Source organism: Cryptomeria japonica, chromosome 2, assembly GCF_030272615.1.
Source record: "Cryptomeria japonica chromosome 2, Sugi_1.0, whole genome shotgun sequence".
Lineage (NCBI taxonomy): Eukaryota > Viridiplantae > Streptophyta > Pinopsida > Cupressales > Cupressaceae > Cryptomeria > Cryptomeria japonica.
Window position 1 is genome coordinate 50136557 of NC_081406.1, and position 23039 is coordinate 50159595.

Genomic DNA, 23039 nt, shown 5'->3' on the forward strand with positions numbered 1-23039 from the left:
TATAAAATATGAATATATAATCTGATAGGTCATTCTTGTTGGTTATAATAACTACTCATGATTAATTAGGTATAAAACATTCCCACTTTGGTTGGAAATGGAAAGCCTTTGACCTCAAAGTACTAATAGAATTGACATCAATAAATTGCAACAGTAACTGCACATGAATTTGGGATCAATTCATCCAAGACCAATATTGACTGGCATCAAGTATCTTCAGGAACTAACACTTGAATTGAATTTCACTGAGCATCGTGTACAAGAACCAAGAGAAAAACCTTTTTTTGAAACATGGATTAGGACGCATATTTTCAAGAAGTCCAAATACAGTCTTGAGAACATACTTTTTGGATGTAGAATCTTTTGTAATGGAAAGGTGTTGGTTGGGTTCAAATCAGTGTTCCACGGGCGTTGGGGACGGGGGGACCAAGGGTCTAAATTTGGGGACGGCAGGGAGACGACGGCGGGACGGCAGCGGGGGGGTGGCGGGGTGGTGGTGCTCATATACTTATACATATACATAGAGTACTTGAAAAACTAGCTTTGAAAAGATGTATAACAGTATAACAGTATAAGAATTAGATTTCAAATGAAACTATAGGAAATACCAAGATTACTTAGATTAGTAATACTAATTGCTAAAAGTAAATAAAATTTGACAAATGAAATTGTCAAATTGGAGATTTCACATTTCTATCATATGAATATTGAAAAAGGAAAACGAAAATACGAAAATCTGATGCCATTGCAAAGTCTATAATAATAAAGATGATTACATGATTCATCATTACAATGAGTAGCCAAATACAAATACGTGTAGCAATAGCATTACAAAAGAGACTAGAGTCAAATACAAAATGACAAAACTCAAAATGTAGCTAATGGAGGCCTCTAATCATCTGCGAACTCCTCCTCACTGGAACTACTGGACTCCCGAAGATCAAGGTCCCTCAAGCTCACACCAACTAGCCCTGCATCTGAAGTGGTAGGATCATCCTCATCAATCTGTGAAGGCTACTCTGACTCTACATCCCATCGTGCCACTGGACTCTCCTTGTACACAAGTGTCTTGCGGTCCATGAGACGCAAAGCACTGTGTACAGCCACAAGCTTCTCTGCTCTCTTAGAGGTAAGTTTGTTCCTCTTAAGAGAGTGGATGAAGCTATATGTAGACCAGTTCCTCTAAGCAACTGAAGAACTGGAAACCTAGGATAGCAGACGGATGGCTAGAGTAGTGGTCAAAGATTTCGGGCCATGACAATTCCACCATAAAAGTGGGTCCTCCTGTGCCATGTTGTCTATATCCATCTTTGTCGCATCTGAATAACCTCTAAGAGTGGCAAATCTTCCCCACTCAGTGCGCATTGTGCCGACATCTCTGGAATCAAACATCTTCTCTATGCACCTAAAGAAACCCGCCTTCACCTCATCATCCTGAATCGGTGTCAGTCTACTCGGTCTAGCCTTGTATCACTTAAGATTCAAGGCAAAGGCAGCCATACGCAAAGGAGTGTTCAACTTGTCCCATCTAGCCTGAATGATAGGCTAGATTCACTCATTGTAGAATGCTAAAGAGTGGTCCTTCACTCGCACAGCAGCCCTCGTCTAGTCAAGCATAGAGTCAATGCACTCATACACCTCTCCAAGGTTAGGTGCATCCCCATCCCCATATCTGATCACCTGGAATACTGGAGAAATGATAGAGACAATGTATTTCGCATCAATCCAAAACACATCACTCTTCACTATCTCCTTCACCCTTCTCCCCTGCTTTGTCTTGGCCTCAACCCACCTATTCCACTCATTAGTCATAACCATGAGTTGCAATGCCTCTTGCAACTCAATCATTCTCTCCAAGAGAATGAAATAGGATGCATATCTAGTCTCAACTGGTTTCAAGAACTCCTTCTTCGCGAAGGTCCTGAAGAGTGCATGTGAAGTGTGGTGGTTGCAGATAAACAACACATCTCTCGCATCGGTGACCACTCCTCTAATCCAGTCTATCTTCCCCATGTCCTTGAGTGCATTGTTCATAGCATGCACACAACATGGGGTCCACCAAATGTGTCTATAGGCTGCCTCAATGAGTCTCCCTGCTGCTCTACACACATGGGCTGCATTTGTCACTACTTGGACCACATTTTGTGGCCCAACCTCCTCAATAGCCTCCATGAGGACCTGAAATTGGAAATCAGCATCTTTACGATGCCCTGTACAATCAACTGCTCTAAGGAAGTATGGGCCCTCTGCACATGTGACCATGACGTTGATGAGTGGACGATGGCTAATGTCCGTCCACCCATCCATAACTATGCTGCACCCCAATGCCAACCAACATGCCTTCATCTTCTCCATCAAAATATTGATCTTGGAATAGCATTTATCCAAGATCGAGGTCCTCATTTTCGTCTCCCCTGGTAGCACATAAGATGGTCCTCCCTTGGCCACCATAGCCATCATCTCCCTATAATAAGGAGATCATGTAACATGAAATGGAATCCCATTGGCAAAGAAGAACTTGCCAATGGATTCATCTATCTCATCTCTCAGTTGCACATTAAACATATCAGCAATGGGGTTGCCCTGTGGTGTCTGCAACCTACGTTTCCCAGCCCTAGCGACAATAGAAGTGGAAGTGGATGGAGATCCAAACATCATTCCTCCCGTCTGCAAAGCATGAGAAGTATGTGGCACATTCTGGTTGCCCTGAAGTGCTACCCTAGCAGACAAAGTAGTAGGCATTGAAATATTTGTGTCATCTGGAACCCCCCAAAGCCTGTTAAACTCCATTCTGTACTGTATATTTTTGGCTTCCTCCAAAAACTTACAATGTTTCACGCCTTTTCCTCTCCAAAACAAAAAGTGTGCATTCACCCTAATAATGCTACCGAACCATTCCGTGTCACAAATATTGCACTTCCACTTCCTTGTTCCCCCACTTGAATGTGATGTGCCTTGTACTGATATTCATGAAGCAAACTGTTTTAGAGGAGACTTAGGATCAAAATAACCCCTAGCATATGGTGCCAACAACTCTGAAGGGCAACCTATACTAGCTGGTGCACTTGCCATAGAACTAGATTGGGCTCCAAGATCAGCCCCATGGTCACCCCCCTCATTTTCAGGTTCATATTCTGAATCATTCTCACTATGAGAATGGATTTCCATGTCATCTTCACTCATGCCTTGGGAGCTCATTGTGAAATTGACACTGCATTTCACAAAATAAAAATAAAAATAAAATCAGCCTAGTTTAACAATATATTTTTAAATTTTTTTCCTATTCATCTCAAAATGAAATTTGATGTTGAATCTTGAGGGCAAAATGATGAATTCAACATCAAATCTCATTTTGAGTCTTGAGATGAATAGGGAAAAAAAATCCAAAAATGACATAGAACAATGAAAATCAGAAAATAAAACAAAAAAACAACAAGAAAAAGTTGAAAAACCCTACCTTGTGCTTGAAAAATCTCTCCAAAATGTAAAGAATCTTCTTCTTCCTCTTTTTCTTGCTTCTTCTAGCTCCTATCACGCTTGCAATCAGCTTTTCTCACCCCTTCAATGAGTCTTCTTCAAGTTTTTCCTCCTCTTCAGCTTGCTCGAAAAAAAATCAGTTTTCCAAAATGAGAGTTAAATCTAAAAGAAACATGCTTTTGTGTTGTTTTGTGGGGTTGGGTGGGGCCCACATCCAATTAGAGTTACCCCTTAACCCCCCCAAAAGGCAAATGCTTTTTAAAAAATGGCTTTTTCGGTTTGTTTAGACATGGGAATGCGGGAGACGCCCAGGCGTCTCCCAAGGAGACACCCAGACGTCTCCCAAGGAGACACCCAGACGTCTCCACGTCTCCCTGGGAGACGCGGAGATGCAGAGACGTCTCCACGTCCCGGCGGCGTTTGGGTGGCGGTGGTGGGACGGCAGGGGACGTCGGGTCCCCGTCCCCCCGTCCCCGAGACATCTCTAACAGGGCGACACGCCGCCCAAAAAGGGGGGGGACGCGTCCCCGTGGAGCACTGGTTCAAATGTAATTTCTGTGGAGCTTGTTGATTGATATTCTTAACCTTTCAAAATTTTGGTGAGTTTGCTAGTTTCAATATTGAACTTCATAATTGGAATTGGTTTGACAGAAAACTGATCATTTGATACAATTTTATTTCTTATAACTACTTTGTGAGCATGGAAATCAAAAAATGAATTGATCTTTTTTCCTTTCTTCAAACACTTAACTTCCTTAAGGAGAAAGTGATTGTGATTTCAAAGGCACAAAAGCTCTCTACGTTTGATGAATATAGTTCTATCGATATAGTTCAATCTATCAGGCTATGATGATAACAATTGTAAGAAGCTAGATCAGATAGCCTGGAACTACAGAGAGAGTGGTAGGCTTGCTCAAGGGGGAGAAGAAGACAGTTGTCAAACATAAATTCAAGATGGAAAGAAACAAATATTGTCTTTATACAAATATCCTCCTGCAGTCAAAGACTGGAACTACTAACAATGAAAATGAAATTGCATCTAGAAAGCTCTTGATCACTACCAAGTATGAGGGTGTGTTGGCTTGTTTATATGCTTGCCCAGGTGATTTGGATACTAACATAGCAACTGAAGAAGCAAAACTCAAAAAATAGAATGATTTCATGAAAACATTACAAATTATAACAAAGTACTTTAATAGTTGGCTCAAGCTCTAGAATCCAAAGATTGAAGACTTCAACAAATTGTGGACCCCCATATTCATCCAATTCCTTAGTTTTTATCATCGATAATTTTACTTCTACATCAATTAATAGCAGTGAGATATGGTGCAATGTTTCTTAAAAGACAAATATTAGCTGTAATTTGTGAATATAACTTCATCCTAACCCCAAAACTTAATGTGAAAATATAAATATATGTAAATTTAAAATCACATAATCATTGACCAAAGATTGAAGACTTAATAAATCGTGGAACAAAGAATGAAGATTTCAATAAATCATGGACCCAAACATAGATCCATCTTTTTGTTATCAACAGTTTCACATTTAAAGCAGTTAATAGCAATGAGATATGCTTCCATTTAGTGTAATTTGCAGGCAACATTTGCCCCAAAACTTTATCTGAAAGTGCATGTGTAAGGATTTATAACCCTAACAAGCCTAAATGTGGATCGATTGAAACTACTGAAGTTCATGGGGAATGGGTCAAAGGATCCTACAATGCACTACAAGACATGTGAGATCATCTGGATAGCAAGCAATCAGGAGTACAAGGACTGTTGACTAAGAGCGTTTCAAGCAACGCTACAAGGTATAGCCATAGATTGGTTCACAGGAACTTAATGCTTCATCCACAGTCTCTTGGGATGTGCTAAAGAAGGCATTCGAGATCGAGTTTAAATTGTTATGAGACCACAATGAGATTGTTACCAAAATTTACAACACGAAACAACAAAAACATGAGAATGTATGATCTTACAATCTTAGGCTCAAAGAATTGTCGGGTAAGATGAAGAACCAGTTAGCCGACAGGTTGAAGAAAAGGTGGTTCATTAAGGGATTGATTCCCTCCTTGAAGACGAAAATGAAGATAGTACCCCCATCCTCGTACGCTAATGCTTGCAATCAGGTGATGAACATCAAGAGTGAAAACAAAACATCTTGAGAGAAGAGGAAGACGGACGATGACGAGAGCACCGAAGGTAGCAACAACGAAGAATTCAAAACAGTTCAGGCCCTATGACAAGATATGATGAGAATGATGAAAGAATTGAAGGCCGAGAAAGGGACCACACAAGAAAGTAATGAACTATGGTGTATTAAGTGCAAAATTGAAGGGCGCACAAAAGGTAACTATCTTAGAAAGATGTTTTGTGAGATTTGTCAGGTGATGGGTCATTCAATAAAGGAGTGTCCATATAATTTGAAGACTAGAAGTACATGTGTACTCTTCACACAAGGAGAGTCTACTCCATCGAAATCACAAAATGTATCACTAGGTGGTTATGGAAATCAACGAGGGCGAAAACAAATACACTATGACTCCAAAAGACATCTTATCATACAGTGTCGACAATGTAGCAAATGGGGACACTTTGCGAGAGACGGCTAGAATAAGAAAGACATTATTCAACATTATTTTCTGGCTTCTTCAACATTATTCTTGGAATCTTAAAAAGTCATGAAAATGATGTGTGCCATGGAGTTTTGCGAGGTTCTAAGAGAGCCCAAGGCGCTACCCCAAGACCCCGCAAGGGGTGCTGCCCCTCGACCCTACTAGGGGCATTGCCCCTTGACTCCATTGGGGGCGTTGCCCCCAAACCCCCATTTGATTTGTCAAGTATACTACAAGTTCGGGTTGCCTAGTGCAAGTCATTGTCTACACTCTTGTCATTAGTCTTCCCAAATATTACTTGACATTTACTATCGTCTGGAAGACTTCTTTTTCTTTGGAGGGGATGATGTGGTCAGCATACAATGCCTATTGTTATGTTTGATAATATTGGTTATCTAGCAATGTACTAATTGTCTAGATCAAGTTTGTTGTCACTCTCGGGTAGTTATATGTGTCGGTTGGTTGAAGGTTGTGTTCCTCTTGGCAACCATCAAGTCCTTTAAATATGTTGTGTACCGTCAAGGAAGGTAGTATGATAGAGTCGAATCAACTGTAATCCTTGGTCGACCATCTCTTGTCTTCTTCTCTGTAATAATTTCATGTGCAAATAAAGATATATTTTACTTTTGTATCTGGTATGCATTGTCATCTTTATTGTTACCACATTAACAATAAACACATTAAGCCAAACACCCTAAGTGTTGAGAACAATCTATCAATAGCAGTAAACACACTAAGCGAAATACCCTAAGTGTTGAGAACAATCTATCAGCCAGATTGTAGATGAGATATGAGCATTTACACACAAAATGGTTATTTCTTCTCCAGATGTTAGAGTAGCCTTTGTCTTCATGTTGAAGGTATTGCGAACTTCTCCAACAAAGAGTGCCAATTACCACAGCAGCCTTATTTTGGAAGACATCCTCAGCAGGAAATTCCACTTTTGCTTCACCTCAGTTATGATTAGTATCAGCCTCCCACTCATAAAGAACGCAAACAGTCCAACCTCATCATGACAAAACACAATACTGTACAGATGTTTTCACAAGGATTGACTTCTTGGTGGATGTATGTCAGTTCAAACAGCATATTAGTGATGAGTTGCATACAGTCTCCACCTTACAGAAGCTTCAGATACAGGATCCTTTATAGGCCCATCTAATGCAAACATCAGATCCTTAAATTTTGAATAATTTGAAGTATTGCCAAAATATTCCACCATACTTTCCCTCCCCCCTGTATTCCCACTAATGTATCCAATGCTTTCAACTGCATTGTTGAGGTACACAATTAACCTTGAGGAAGAGATGTACATAGCTTTATATGAGTTTACTATTTTTATAATCAGTATGGTTGGCAACACTTATATTAAATGGATACTGTAGCTACCTTTATAATAGATAGATTAGAATGCTAATACCATGAACTTGCAGAGCATAATGAATGTTAAAACAATTGCATGTGTTAGAAGAACCCAGTGTGTAATGTATCCAATGCTTTCAACTGCATTGTTGAGGTACACAATTAACCATGAGGAAGAGATGTACGTAGCTTTATATGAGTTTACTATTTTTATAATCAGTATGGTTGGCAACACTTATATTATATGGATACTGTAGCTACCTTTATAATAGATAGATTAGAATGATAATACCATGAACTTGCAGAGCATAATGAATCTTAAAACAATTGCATGTGTTAGAAGAACCCAGTGTGTAAATTGCATCAAAGTCAGATAGGACCAATCATGGCACTGGTCTAATATTGGTGTTTCATCAAAAGAAGGAAGAGAATACAATGGATTGTATTCATCGTTTGGCTATTTAATGAGGAAAGAATTGAATCTTCAATCTTTGTACAAACAAGATGACACTTGACAATCCTCTACAGGCCAATCTTAACTACCAACAACACTAGTCCTGGAGACAAAATATTCAGAAACACGAAGCCAGCAAGGAGTTGATAATATTGTCCAGTGAGTCAGTTACTAAAAGAACAATGCAAAAGGCACAAGCAGATGTCAAAGCCAAAGGGATGGCAGCAGGAGAAAAAAGATATTTATCCACACTCGATTGCAGAACAAAGATGTCAGATTCAGTTAAAATCTATCTAAATGAAAATGACTACCCGATAAAATAAGAATCAAATTCAAACCTGCTTATGCCCCAAGATGACAGCATCAAATTAATGGAAGTCAAAACACATTTTATCAGGGCCCAATGATACATAATTGGGTGCACAGTCTAGAGGATATTCAACAAAAGATCCCTGCTATACATGCACTTGTAATTTTGCTCAGAAGCTCGTGTATATAAAGAAAAAACCATGTAAAATAACAATATGAACATGCATGTAATAAATAGCATCTTCAAAGAAAATGGCATGTTTGCTACTAATATCCACAAAATGCTTTCAAATATCTAATTATTAATATGAAACAATGCCCCCACTACTGAATCAACATACCATTCTAAAAGAACGGCTACATGACTCAGCCAATCAATACACCAAAAAAAAGAAGTGCTCTTAGCTAAAAGTTTACAAAAGGAACAAACCGGTTGCAACAACACGTAGATATAGAAACGGTAGACTCAGATCTAACAAACCTTTGAGACCAAGTTCCTTTAATGGATTCTTATTTTCATCATTGAAATTGGTAACATCATCAATACCTTTTTCCAAGTCTGAATGAGGGAGTTCTGTATCATTTTCCCATACATCTTGTCCAACATAATCCCTAGATTGACGATAGGGTCCATCATCTTCAAGATGGTACTTATTTACTTTGAGGCCTTCTGGCATGTATCTTCTCCAAAGCCTTTGCTTTAATCTGCAATAAGAAAATCCAAAATGAAACAATAGAATTCTCTAAAATACTAGAAAAGATCTTTATTCCCAAGACCCTTAATCTAATATCTCTAACGACCTACCCTTATGCATTTGTATTTTATATCACTGCAAAAGATACATGGGTATATCACCAGGCCCTGGCCCTAACATGGAACCAAGAACCTGCAATTTAAGCATGTAACTTCTGCCCATGATTTTAACCATATTAGCATGGTGCCCCATTAGTAGCAGATACATTGGATAGTAGGAAGCCTTATCATGCAGTATAGTACGATTCAAACTTGAGACTTTGGACATCAAATACAACCAAATGCCATTACACCACCACTTGATGGATTATTTTCGATTTTATTTTTTAAATAAGAATTAAAAATCTTTTATTTATTTGATACATAGTGCATAATGATGAGTATGATGTCATTTTTTATTAGCATTTTTATTGATTTATTTATTTATTGTGATTTTAATGCCATGGTTTTTGATCCTGATACTTAACATTTAGGCTAAGGTTGGCAGTTGGGAGGAAGGTATGTTACATGTTTTAAACTTAAAGGTGACTTATATCATGTGATGAATGGGCTGTTCTGCAAAGAACTTACACCCCTTATATATAAATGTACCTTGTTCTAGTGAACTGCAAGTATAAATTGTTTGCTGTACTATGACACTTATGGGTTAAAAACATAAGTGTGAGCTGTTGGGTAGTATTGATTTAACCATATAGGTCATTGGACCTTGTAGTTGGTACTATAGGAATCAATTTCTCCTTTTATAGTTTTAGTGTAACTCGATTCTTGTATGAAAGAAGCATTAAAGTTTTAGGGATGAAGGAAAATGAATTATTTGATATATAGCTGATAATGAGACTAGAGAATATCGGGATACAGATGATGTTTTTTTTAATAATTCACTGCTTTCAGTAGCTCACTTACTATTCGCAAATGCATATTAACTAAGATAAACCTCTTTAGACAAAACATCTAGGCCTTGCCAAGACATAACAGTCATTGCATGCTACCTGAAACTGCTATTGCCCAATTTCAACTATAATTAGGTATCTAGTTGACTCTTTTCTATAAATTTAACTTGCTTAATCAATAGCAGTATATGTCATAATGTGGAACTGAAATCAAAAAAATCCTTCTATAGACCTGTTGGTGAGGGGTGGCTACCATCCCTGTTGAGAGAAGATTTCAAAGCTTGAAGAAAGCTTTTGAATCTGATAAGAGAAGGGCCATCTCTTGAGTCTTGAGTGATGTTAGCACCCATGTAGCAACCCCACTCAAAAGATAAAAACCTATCGTGGAAAGGGACTATCTTTCCTCACTCTAAGGGCAAAGCTCTCTAATTAAGGATAGCATTGGGTATAACTTATAAGTCCTTCAACAATGGCAATGGTTTTTTATAACCATTAAGAATCTTAGAATCCACCAATACCATGTTTTCCATAGTAAACAAAAAATGGAAATGAAATCATTCAGAATTATCAAAATCTAGATCAGTTTAAGAAACTGTAGTGCCTAAAATACTTAGATAGAACTTATACTTCATTAACCTTACCAAATTTCAAAACTCTCTAATACACACGATCATTTAAAAATGCTTTAGATAGTTTACTTGGCAAATTTCAGTCAATAAACCCCTGAAAACATAAGTGAAGCTTGATTCAGGAAGTTTCAACAATTAACAAGACAAAGTAGCAAAAAGTTTTGACACAATGATGAGCATTGGCCAAGATATGTTTGCCAAAACTGGCTACTGAAAATGGAAAGTACCATCTTGATAACAACCAAATAATGATTGAAGCATGTAGATTAATTCCTTTTTGGGTTTAAAATGTAAACTCTTATATAGGTATACTCTAGTACTCTTAACATATAACTTTTTTCTTTCAGTCTAGCATTCTGACATCAAGCTGGAAAATACAACACACAAACACTTATCAAATACAGACAGGTTATACTTACTTCCTTACATTTGTACATGAAGGATCGGGAATCACTGCCTCCAAATAGGATTCTGCCAATTTACTCATTTGATAATCTGAACGTGCTCTTCTGAAGGAAAGATAGAGTCCCCCAACTGAAATTGAAAAAACTGAGACATATAGAATGAATGCACTAATTCGTTTTATTTCCCATTGCTTAAGATCCTGTAACACAAATGAAAAAATAAGTACAAACAGAAAAGAAGTTAACTTAAGCCCAAAATGCATATGAATTAGATTTAAATGTTTGATGTTTTAAGCTTCTGCAGTGTTTATCATTTACATAAGAAGTTTCTGAATTTGCAGCAATCCCAGAAACTTTTGAGTCATAACGCAGCAAGCCTTGATACCTTTGATAGTTATGTGAAAGTGTTAGCTTCCAAAAAATGTAAACTAAACTGATAAAGAGTTCTACACATTCAACATTGTTTTAACAACACAAAATTCTTAATAAAATAGTTATAAGTAGTATGCATTCACTCTGCAAGGAGCACACAAATTATATGTAACTGTTTTTATCGCACATATGAGAGAATTCACCCTAGTTAAAGCTGAACAAAATCTAAGTTTCGAGAGTCTACAATACAAAAAACACTAACAAGTCGGAAAAACCAATACTGGGCTGCAAAGCATACACTCAGACTACGCAACAATAGCTTGATTGTAATGGCAAGGGTCCAAGTGCAATTATAAACTACAAGGTTGCAAACCAAATAAAACTGGCAGCATCTAGTCTTTAAGATGGAAACTTAAAGAACATTAGCAAAATCTGAGAGTATTCCTTAAAATTGATATTGGTACCTCTCAAGGTCTCAATACAAAATATGTTACTGAGTTCTGCAGTATTGCCCCCCTGTACTGGTTATGTTACTGTTCTGGTCCCAATTCAGGCCTGGTACAGCTTGTGGTTCACCTAGGGTTCAGCCCAGGCACTCCAGGTACCCCATGGGACCCACAGGGTGCCTACAGTGCCTGAGGCAGACTCTCGGCAAACCCAAATGAAGGTTCATGCATCATTAATTATTTTGGTAAATTCATCCTTAGATATCATTATTTATTCATGTTTTGTTAATATGTACTGAACTGTTCTCTGATATCCATTATGAGTTATTGTGATTCAGAGTGATGTTTGAAGGTAAAATAATCTTTTTGTTTCTTTCTGTATTACTTTCTGAAGGACTAATCCATCTAATCTTTGCAGGAGATTTTCTTATTGCAATCTACATTTATTTGGAAATGTGCATAGCTCTGCATTACAAATCAATACTGTTTTCACTTTTCTGGTCTCATCTTTACCCTGCATTCTTACTATGAATTAATGCTAGTGTGCTTCATTTCAAACTAAAAAATAAATGTAATATGTTTTTACATCTTTCTAATTTTTGCCTTTCCTTGTAAATGGATTGAGGGAGCATGACCAATCAGGAAGAGAGTCAAGAGACCATAATGGATTAATCCTTTCTATGCTAGAAGTGATGATTAAAAAATCAATAGAATGTTGGATGTGAAAATTATATGAATTTTTGGCATTTTGTTCATATTGCCTTTGAATCATAATAAACTATGAAAATTCAAGCCTGCAAATCATTTATAGTTATATTCTATGTAACCGGTTCATCCTTGTTACCTTGCCAGTATGGGTACAATCCATTTCGGGTGTGGCCAGGTTCCAAGATTTAGGCTGTGGATTTGTACCAGACAAACCCAAGAGACCACACAAAGAAAATTTTACAATTTTTCATTATCTCCAGGGTTTGTTTTGGGTGCTCGAGATTTAATGTTGCAGTTACTACACTCAACAAACAAACAAAATGCCCCAACTCAGAAATGACACAGCGCAGAAGGCACCTGCATAAAAGCTGTGAAATATTCAATGTCCATGCTTGAAGGTTAAATGTATTCATTTGATACAGGCACAGCAATAGCATCTGCATAAAGAGGCGGTGATCTCATATATTAATAATTAATTTTAATTTATTTTTAAATATATTAATACAATATTAATATGTATATGATGAATATTAATAATTATAACTTATAATAGTTTCATAAAATGTATTAAATTAATTTAAAAATAAAATTAAAATTAATTATTAGTATATGAGATTACTGCCTCTTTATGTAGATGCCATTGCTGTATCAAATAAATACTTAATATTAATATTAATATATTTATAGATCTCATATTTTATATTTATATATAAATTTTAATAATATTAATATATTTTTATATTTCATATATCTTTATGTGAAAATACAGAAGAAGTATCACTGGCAACGGAGGCATTCTATAAAAGTATGGAAGAAGTATCACTGGCAGCAGAGGCATGCTCGGGACGTGTAGGAGGCCATTCCTATTGAGGATACAGTCATAGCACTCTTGCCAGCAGTTCCCATACCCGCACTACCCATACAACTGGCTGTAGTCCCATCAACAGCAACCCCACCTTCACCAATCGTACCACCACTGGTGGTCCCATAGGTGGCAGTCCCACCACCACTATTTGCAAAACCATCAATGCCAGCCCTACATCTAAAGTGGTAGCATCCTCATCAACTTGTGATGTCTCCTCTGGCTCTACATCCCAGCATGCAGCTAAACTCTCTTTGTACACAAGTGTCTTGCAATCAATGAGACGCAAAGCACTATGTATAGCCACAAGCTTCTCTGCTCTCCTAGAGGGGATGAAGCTATATGTAGACCAGTTCCTCTTAACAATTGAAGAACCAAAAACCTGAGAGAGCAAACAAAATACTAGAGTGGTAGTCAAAGATTTCCAACCATGACAATTCGACTACAAAAGTGGGTCCTCATGTGCCATAGTTGCTATATCCATCTTAGCCACGTTTGAATAACCCCTAAAAGTGGCAAATCTGGTCCACTCAATGCGAATTGTGCCGACATTTCTAGCATCATACATCTTATCAATGCACCTAAAGAACCTTGCCTTCACCTCATCATCCTGAATCAATGTAACTCTACCTTATACCACTTTGGATTCAAGGCATAGGCAACCATATGCAAGGGAGTGTTAAGCTTGCCCCATTTGCACGAAATGATTGGCCGAATGTACTCATTATAGAATGCTAAAGTGGGGTCCTTCACTCGCACAGCAGCCCTCATTTGGTCAAGCACAGAATCGATGCACTCATACACCTTTCCAAAGGTAGGTGCATGCCCATCCCCATATCCGATGACCTAGAAAACTGCAGCAATGATGGAGACTATGTATTTTGCATCAGTCCAAAACACATCACTCTTCACTATCTCCTTCACCCTCCTCCCCTACTCTGTCTTGGCCTCGGCCCACCTATTCCACTCTACTCTCATAACCATGACTTGCAGTGCCTCTTGCAACTCAATCATTCTCTTCAAGAGAATGAAATAGGATGCATATGGTCTCAACTAGTTTCAAGAACTCCTTCGAGAAAGTCTTGAAGAGTGCATGTGAAGTGTGGTGGTTGCAGATAAACATCTACACATCTCTCGCATCACTGACCACTCCTCTAATCCAATCAATCTTCTTATGTCCTTGAGTACATTGTTCATGGCATGCACACAACATGGAGTCCACCAAATATGTCTAATATGTCTATAGGCTGCCTCAATTAGTTTCCCTGCAGCTCTGCTCACATGTGCTGCATATGTCACTACTTGGACCACATTTTGTGGCCCAATCTCCTCAATAGCCTCCCTAAGGACCCCAAACTGAAAATCAACATCTTTTTGATGACATATACAATCAACTACTTTGAGAAGTATGGGCCCTCTACACATGTAACCATGATGTTGATGAGTGGATGATGGCTAATGTCCGTCCACCCATCCATAACTATGCTACATCTAGACTCCACCCAACATGCCTTCATCTTCTCCATCAAAACATTGATCTTGGAATAGTTCTTATCATCTCCCCTCACCACCATCGATATCATCTCCTTATAAGGAGACCGAGCCACATGAAATGGGATGCCATTGGCAAAGAAGAAATTGCCAATGGCATCATCTATATCATCCTTCAACTACACATTGAACAAATCAACTATGGGGTTACTTTGCAACTTGCATTTCCCGGTCCCCTTAACCTCTCGTGATTGGGCCATAGCACTGGAAGTGGATGAAGGTCTTGACATCACTCCTCTCGTCTGCAATGTATGAGTAGAAGTATGTAGATGGCCTTGTTGAAGCTATGCCCTACCAAAAAAAAGTAGTAGGCATTGCAACTGCATTGTCATCAGGAATGCCCCAGAGCTTGTTGATCTCAATTCTATATTCAATGTTTTAGGATCTTGCAGAAAATGACACGGTTCCACACCTTTTCCTCAAAGAAAAAGGAAGTGTGCATTAACTCTAGTTATGCTACCATAACATGTAAGACCACAAATGTTGCATTGCCACTTCCCTGTGCCACCACCTATCCCTGATGTGCCTGCTATTTTTTATGCAAACTGTTTGAGAGGAGAACTAGGATCATAAGGACCCTTAGCATACTGTGCCAATAATTCATAAGGGCACATTGTACTAGCTGCTGCACTTGCCATGGAACTAGATTAAGCTTTAGGATCAACCCCATGGTCACCCCCCTTAGCCCCAGGTTCATACTCCGAATCATTTCCACTATGAGAACGAATTTCTATCTCATTCTCACTCATGTCATCAGAGCTCATTAAGATAGTGACACTACATTTCACAAAATCAACCTCAAAATAAATTCAATAAGAATTGTTGTCCTCATTTTTGTTTCCAAAAATGAAGGACCACCACGTTAAAATTTTTGTGAAAAAATGAAAAAAAATTACCGTGGCACGCTTCCCGAGGCAAAATTTTGACGAATCCTTGGACTGGCTTAATCATCAGTCTATCCTCGAACTACGTTTCGAATTTCATCAAATTCTGGGTTCGTTTGCTATGCCTTTCCTTCAATTTCGGGTTTTAAAACCCCGACTACAGGGGGAGAATTTTCTTCAAACTGCAAGTTTTAATGATATTCATTGTTTTGGGTTTTTGTAGGGGAATTTTTAGCTTATTACATGTGCATTTTTATTAAAAGATGTTACTTGCAATTTGTTTTAAATTTTCCTTCCTTCCTTTGTTATTTTTAATTGTTTTTTGGTGATGTTTAGTTAAAATAGGGATTTTTTGGATCAACTGCAAGTAAACTTGCAGTTTGGTCAAAAAAACCCCTACTTTAATGGTTTTCACATGTAATAGGGATTTTAAATCCCCATTACATGTGTGCAAGTATTTCTAACTTGTTGTAGGGATTTTATTTCCCTTTTACAAGTTTTTAAAACTTGTAGTTTGCTCCAAAAAACCCGATTTTGCCTTGCAAGTGCATTTTTGACAATTTTAAACTTGTCATTTGTCCAAAAAAACCCGATTTTGGCTTGGCAAGTGAAAAAGTAAAAAATAAAACTTGTCATTTGTCTAAAAAATCCCAATTTTGCCTTGTAAGTGGAAAAAGTGAAATTAAAACTTGTATTCTTCTTCCAAAAACCCGATTTGCATTCTTTTATGCAAATTCGAAGTTGTCTTTTGCTCCAAAAAACCCGAAATGCAAGGAAAAACGATTTTTGACCATTTCAAGGCAAATTTTGTGGTGAGATTGTTGGAGGAAAGAGGCGTTTTGGTTTGCATCCTATTTTCATGCATTCTTGGACACCTTTCGTGACATTTGGAGGATACATTTCCTGGTTTTTTGCCCTAAATCAGCAACCACGTTTTTCTTTAATGCCACATTTTGAGGGATTAAATCTTCAACAAACTGCAAACTCCTAAATCATTTTGCCCTCTCTCACCTAGGCGTGGAGTTTGGGAGGAGTTATAAGCTATTTAATAATGCCCTCCAATATGCAATAGTTGCCACGTTTTTTCCTCCACGTGAATCATTATGGCTGCATATTGGAAGTGTTTAATACCACGCATCTTCAAGGACATGGATCGTTTTAGCTTGAAGTACCAAGGCGTTGAGGTTTAAGAAGCATTCAAGCATTTTCTATGACATTTTGCTCTTGCTTGGTGCCACGTTTTTCCATATAAGACGTTTTTTGCAAAAACGTGTTAAGAGTTTGGCATTTCGATTTGGGTTTCTAGATTGATTTTGCTTCTTCATTCCAAGGATTGTTGCATTTTTGGAGAAGCATTTGCATTTTCAAGAAAGGTATGGCTTCTTTACTTTCTTTCCTTTATTTGATTATTTTCTTTCTTTCTTAGTTTTCTTTCTTTGTTGCATTTGTAAATATGTGTTGTTCTTCCCCAAAAATCGGTTTTTGTGAGAGAAATTTTCCCCTTGGTATGCAATTTTTGAATTGCATTGTTCTTCCCAAAATTCCCTCTTTACTTGTATTCGGGATTTTTAATCTCGATTACAAGTTCGCTGGATATTCTTGTTCTTCCCCTACGATTAAGGAATTTAACCATTTTTGGTTAAAATTCCAAGTTAAAAAGTGTGAAATACCCCTCCCTTGCAAATTCAGGTTTTGAAAACCGGATTACATGTCGAAGAGTTCTTCCCATTTTCATGAAAATGACTTTCCCGGATTTTCCCATTTCTACCCATTCATGTTCCCCATATCCGTACTTTCCATTTCCATCATTTCCCGCAAGTCAAAATATCATTTTTCGTCCATTTCTCCATTTTCGAATTTACAAGTGTACTTGTATTCGGGTTTTAAAACCCCGATTGCATGTATGTCCTTTCCAACTTGTATACTTGCGAAAATTCTCCCAAGATCCGAAATTGATCAAAGTCAAGATTTTCCCATTTCTACATATTTCCCCTCTTCCTCTCACAAAATCGCGAAATTCAAGAATCAAAGTTTTACCCATTTGGAGAAGGAAGAATGATATTTGCAGCTGACTATGATGTTGCCTTAACTCTTTTAAGTCTTCATCACAGCATTCCAGGTTCACAATCAATGTCAGATTTGTCGGCATCTCGAACTCCAAAGAAAATGAAATACAAATATGACAAATATCAGAATGAGGTTGCACCTTCCCAGGTTTCTTCTCCTTTGGATCGCATCAGAGACACGGAGATAGGGCACATTGATATGGCACAATTCATCAACAGGGTAGAAGATCCACAGGATAATAACTTGCAGCGGCTGTTGGACAGCCATATCCATCATGCATCTTCCTTCCCAGTGGCTGCCCTAGAACCTGAGTTTGTTCTTGCATGCGCCCATCATTTTGACAAGGAATCAAGAGTCATCAAAAATGATGATCGTGAAGCTATAATTCGTCTTGATGCGGATACAATCGAGAAGGTCTTCAAAATACCTCCTGCACCTGTTTATATAGAAATCACCAAAGAAAGTGCAACAGAATACTACGTGAAGAGGGAAAAAGATTGCAAGCGGCACATCAATAGGTGGATCCAAGAGCCACGACCTTCCTTCTCAAGATGGGCAAAGTTCTACCGTTGTGATTTCAAATGGGAGATAGGAGACACCATCACTCTTCTGAGCAGGATGATGGGCCTTGAGCATTCCAATGTCTTTGAGCCATGGATGTATCAATTCATTATGTTCATACAGCAATCACATCACATTTCATGGGGGGATGTCATCAACGATGCCTTGTGCGAACAACTTGCAGCAGTTCCTACCACCATGACATTCTTCATGAATTCTTATTTGGTATATTTAGCAGCATCACTTAGACACTTTTCAAGTCTTTCTACCAAGGGTGATCGCTCACTTATACCAGTTTGGAAATATTATGACCAGTTGCCATTAAGACCTAGCAGACTGCAGTTCAGAAGAGTCCAAGACGCATTCTTTGGATATTTCATGTGTCAGTTTGACAGAAATCTCAGGAACAAAAGAGTATCAGATGAGGCATGTGTCAAGGTGTCTGAGTATGGGTGTTTGTTTCTGCAATTTCCCACCTTCACCTATATGAGGATAGGATGCTATGATGGTCAGCCATACATGCTTACAAGATACCCAACCGATAAGATAATTCTTATGGAGTTGGGAAGACAGATCATGGCTGTTCACACTTTTCAGTCTGCTAAGCACAAGGTTGGAATGGGGATCTCTACCACAAACCCATTGAAAATTGGTCGATACTCCCTTGTCACATCTGTAAAGGCTAAGGCCATGGAGGCTGAATTGCAGGAAATCAACCTTAAAAGGTTCAAACCTAGAGCTGATTTTGATTATAGAGGTATGAAGGAGAAGATCAAGAAATCCTTTGTGCATGTTCATCGCATTGAAGACATTTGGGTAGATCTCCGCACCGAAGCCGAAGTTTTGAAGATGGATTACTGCAAGCTCACTGTTGAGCAAATTGTTGACTTGAACTTGGCGGATATCCCACAAGGGATGATTGATGACGGGCATATACTTGATCCTGAATACACTTCACGGAGGGTTGAGGAAGCTCCACTTCCTTTGATCCGATGGTCGCACAAAGAGTGCATCTCCATCCTTGATAGGTTTCAGCCTATTTTGGCCAACACTAACGCATGGCTGAAAAGTAATGCTGTTAGACTTATCAAAATCAAGGTTGGTAAAGAAGATGATTCTACGAGGCCTCTTGGACGGAAATCTAAGATTCAGATTGACAACAAGGAGGGTGCTTCATCTTCGGGCACAAGGATTAATTTACGAGTCAATCGTGCGGTAGTGTTTCCTCCTGTGGAGACGACTATTCGTGGGAAGGAGAAATCACGATTCCATGTTCAGGTGATCGATCTGGATAATCCAGAAGAGGGGCAGCAATCTGATGATGTTCCTAAGTCTCCAGTTTCAGACTTGCCTCATGAGGTCATTCCTCCAGTTTCCATTGAGATGCCTCTTTCTCCTCCTGATTTGCTTGTGGATGAGTCTCCTCAGAATGCAATTCGCATTTTAGCATACGAGCCATCTCCTGATCATCAACAAGAAAGTGTGTTGAAAGTTCCTGAAGATATTCCTACTTGCATTCAGTTATCTAAAATTGATACTTCCACTTCTGGTTTTGAAGAATTCATGAGGCAATTTTCATGCCCATTGGTAACTGAGCAAATAGTGGTCGCTGTCCAAACAGATATTCCTCCTAGGGTGACCACGGCAATTCAAACAGAAACTGCTTCTCCTTTGCCTATGGCTGCTACTGGAAGTGAGTTGATGACTTTACCTCCATGGCTTAGTTCTTTCACCTCGAAAAGGAAGAAGCAAGAGACCTCACCTGATGCCTTTGACTACCAGCAACTCAAACAGTCCAGATCCAAAGTTGCTAAGAAGGCCAAGACTATCTCTAGGGTAACTGTTGATAGCAACAAGATGAAAGTAGCTGAAATTGTGGAACCTATTGCAGATAAACCACTTGATGAAATGTCAGTTGCTGATTATAAGGTTACAAGGATAGAGTTGGGCAAGCAAACGCATGAGGTCATTAAACATGATGCTCAGTTTTCTGTTGCTTCATTGGTGCAAAGGTGTGATGACCTTCTAGCAAAGAAAGACAAGTTAGAAGAGGAAAACAAACAGCTTATGGCAGCCATTCATAAAATCACAAAACCTGCCGCTGAAGGGAGTAACTCCATAGGTTCTTCTGGTTCCCAAGAATCGATTCATGGAGTGGAAAGGGCTGCTCAGAAAGTACAAGCACTGGATTCCTGGGTTGATCAGTTTCATGATCAATGTGTACAAGTAATGAAAGACATTTTTCAAATAATGTCTAAGGTTGAAACCATTGAGGAGAAACTGGATCATACTTCTAACACTTTCAAAAAGAATCTGGAAAGTGTTGAGAAAAGTCTAACAATCTGGCGTACCATGCCCCAACAACAGCTGAGTGTTCTACAGGAGCACGCCATCATCTCTTCCAGAGTCATGTACTTGGAATTTGAAGAACTCCTGGAAAACAAGACCCTTGTTCTTAAATCCCTCATTGAGGAGATCTGTGATGCAAAGAGATTTCGGGGCGAAGTTTACCGAGATATTGTCTCACATTGTGAAAGGGCCTCTTGCAGCATAGTAAGTCAGGATGGAGAGCTGATTCCAGAAGAAGAAGTTCTTGCTGATTTACAGATGAGGATTCATAATGAATGGAGGAGCGAACAATTCTCGGCAGCTTCGATTCAAGCATTGATGAAACACCAAGCCTTTCTGCATGAAATCCAGTCTACCCTGGATAAAAACAATTCCGCGCTCCTCCGCTATCACGACACTATTGTGAAAACTATGGTTGTTGCCAAGAACACCCATGAACCGAATCCCGAGGAACTACAAGTGAGCATCCGGAAATTTCAAGGATTTGTGTCTTCACAAAATGCAATTTAAGTGTTTTTCAACACTTAGTTGAATTTTCCCTCTTTTGTAATTTTTAGTTGTAATTTTGTTTTGACAAGTTACATGTAAAAGTATTTTTTGTAAAAAGCAAGTTACACATTACTTGCACTTTTATAATTACATGTAAGGCAACTACAAGTTGTGTCCGATTAGGACTGTAGTTGGAATAAGTCTTAGTTAGTTGAAGTAACTCTTAGTTAGTTAATGAAGTCTCAGTTAATTATTGAATAAGTCTTGGTGGTTGAGAGAATCTCTCAAGATTAGTTAGGATCCTCCCACCTTTTTCTCAAGACTCCTCTTCTATAAATACTTGAGGGGTCTATTGTAATAGATATCTTTTGGAAAGCAAGCAAAAACTCTACCAAATTTACAGCAAGAAGTCTTTGAGCTTATGTATGTGGATTGAAAGTTTTTGAAGAATAATAAAGAAGGATTACTCAAGTTTTGAGTCTTTGAGCTACATGTTTGAGTTTGAATCTTTTATTTCTTCTATGCCAAGTGTTTCTAAAGGAGCTTATTCCAATCTGATTTGAAGTCTTTGAGCTGCAAGTAGAGAAGATTAATTAAAATAGGAAACTCTCTTGAAGGAGCAGCAAGTCTTTGAGCTTGCATCTATTCTTGAGGAAAAATTACTGTTTGATAAGAAATAGCAGCAAGTCTTTGAGCTTGCATTAGTTCTTGTCTTTGTGTTGAAAGAATAGATTATTCCAGTCTTTGAGCTGTTATCTTTTATTCGTTGTAAAATTTAGTATAGCAAAGGGTAGATAGGACTTCCAATAGTCAAGTCTTTGAGCTTGATATTGTTGTCCCGTCCCGAAGGAAGTGACGGGAGTCTTTGAGCTTTCAGGAAACTTCATTTCCTTTCTCTCATTTTACTTGAAAGTGGTTACTGTTGTTCATATTCAATCGCTATCATTTTCTGTGAAGAGAAAAGGATATTGTCTTTCTTGAAGAAAGAAGGAAGGCTGTTGTCCCATCCTGTTTTTATTTCAGTTTTAGTTAGATAGGGGGAGCCTTCCCTTAATTAGGAGAGTTTTTACTCGTGTGCTGTGGTTGAAACCACAATTTTGTATATTTCCCCAAGTGTACAAAATTTTCAACCAACAAGCATTTAGTTTCAGCATAGTTTAACAATATTCAATATTTGACAAAAAAATTTAAATTTTAAATTTGATGTTGAATCTCGAGGACAAAATGATAGGTTCAACATCAAACTTCTTTTGGAAATGAAACCAAGAAAAAACAACAACAAAAATTGAAATCAAAAAGTGAAACGAACAAAAAACAAGAAATAACCTACCTAGTGCCTGAAAAATCTCTCCAAAATGCTATAGAATCCTTCTTCTTGCTCCTTGTCACTGCTCTTACACTTGCACTCACTCAACCTTTTAGTTTTCACTCCTTCAATCACATTTTTCAGATACACAAACCAGAGGTGTCTTGCTCTCTATATTCAAGAGGTTGTCAAGCTCTAGGACCTCTCATTTCAACATCAGCACCATGACACTATACAGTCATGTCAGCTTATCACCTCCTTCTTCCCTGGGACTCACTCAGCGCGTGGCACCAAGCTCCAGCTGGGTTCCCCCTCTAGCCATCATCAGTCGGTGATCTCTAGGAGGTGTTCCCTTCAGCAGCAATGCTCCTCCCCCTCCAGGGGGCGTCAGAAGCGGTCCGGGCCTCCTGCTAGTTCTATGGTTTACCATTTTGTTTTGAGGTCTGTTGTGCGTTCTATACACACACCCCTGATCTATCTGCTTGTATAGGAGAGGAATCCAGGAGTATGCCCGTTGAAACTAATTGCAATCCCAATGCTTAGCATTT

At 38.4% G+C, this 23039-nt stretch overlaps 1 protein-coding gene across 4 annotated transcripts in view; it reads right to left on the reverse strand.

Moving 5' to 3' along the window:
* Positions 1–23039, reverse strand: part of LOC131046168 (ATP-dependent zinc metalloprotease FTSH 12, chloroplastic) — a 316628-nt gene that overhangs the window by 240399 nt on the left and 53190 nt on the right. For 3 of the 4 annotated variants that reach the window (XM_057979841.2, XM_057979842.2, XM_057979840.2), the window contains exons 2-3: positions 10912–11096; positions 8701–8924 (exon numbers count right to left, since the gene is read on the reverse strand). In XM_057979841.2, the coding sequence (XP_057835824.1) occupies positions 8701–8924; positions 10912–11096 (409 nt within the window). The remainder of the gene's footprint in view (positions 1–8700; positions 8925–10911; positions 11097–23039) is intronic. The other variant, XM_057979843.2, reaches the window with a different exon arrangement.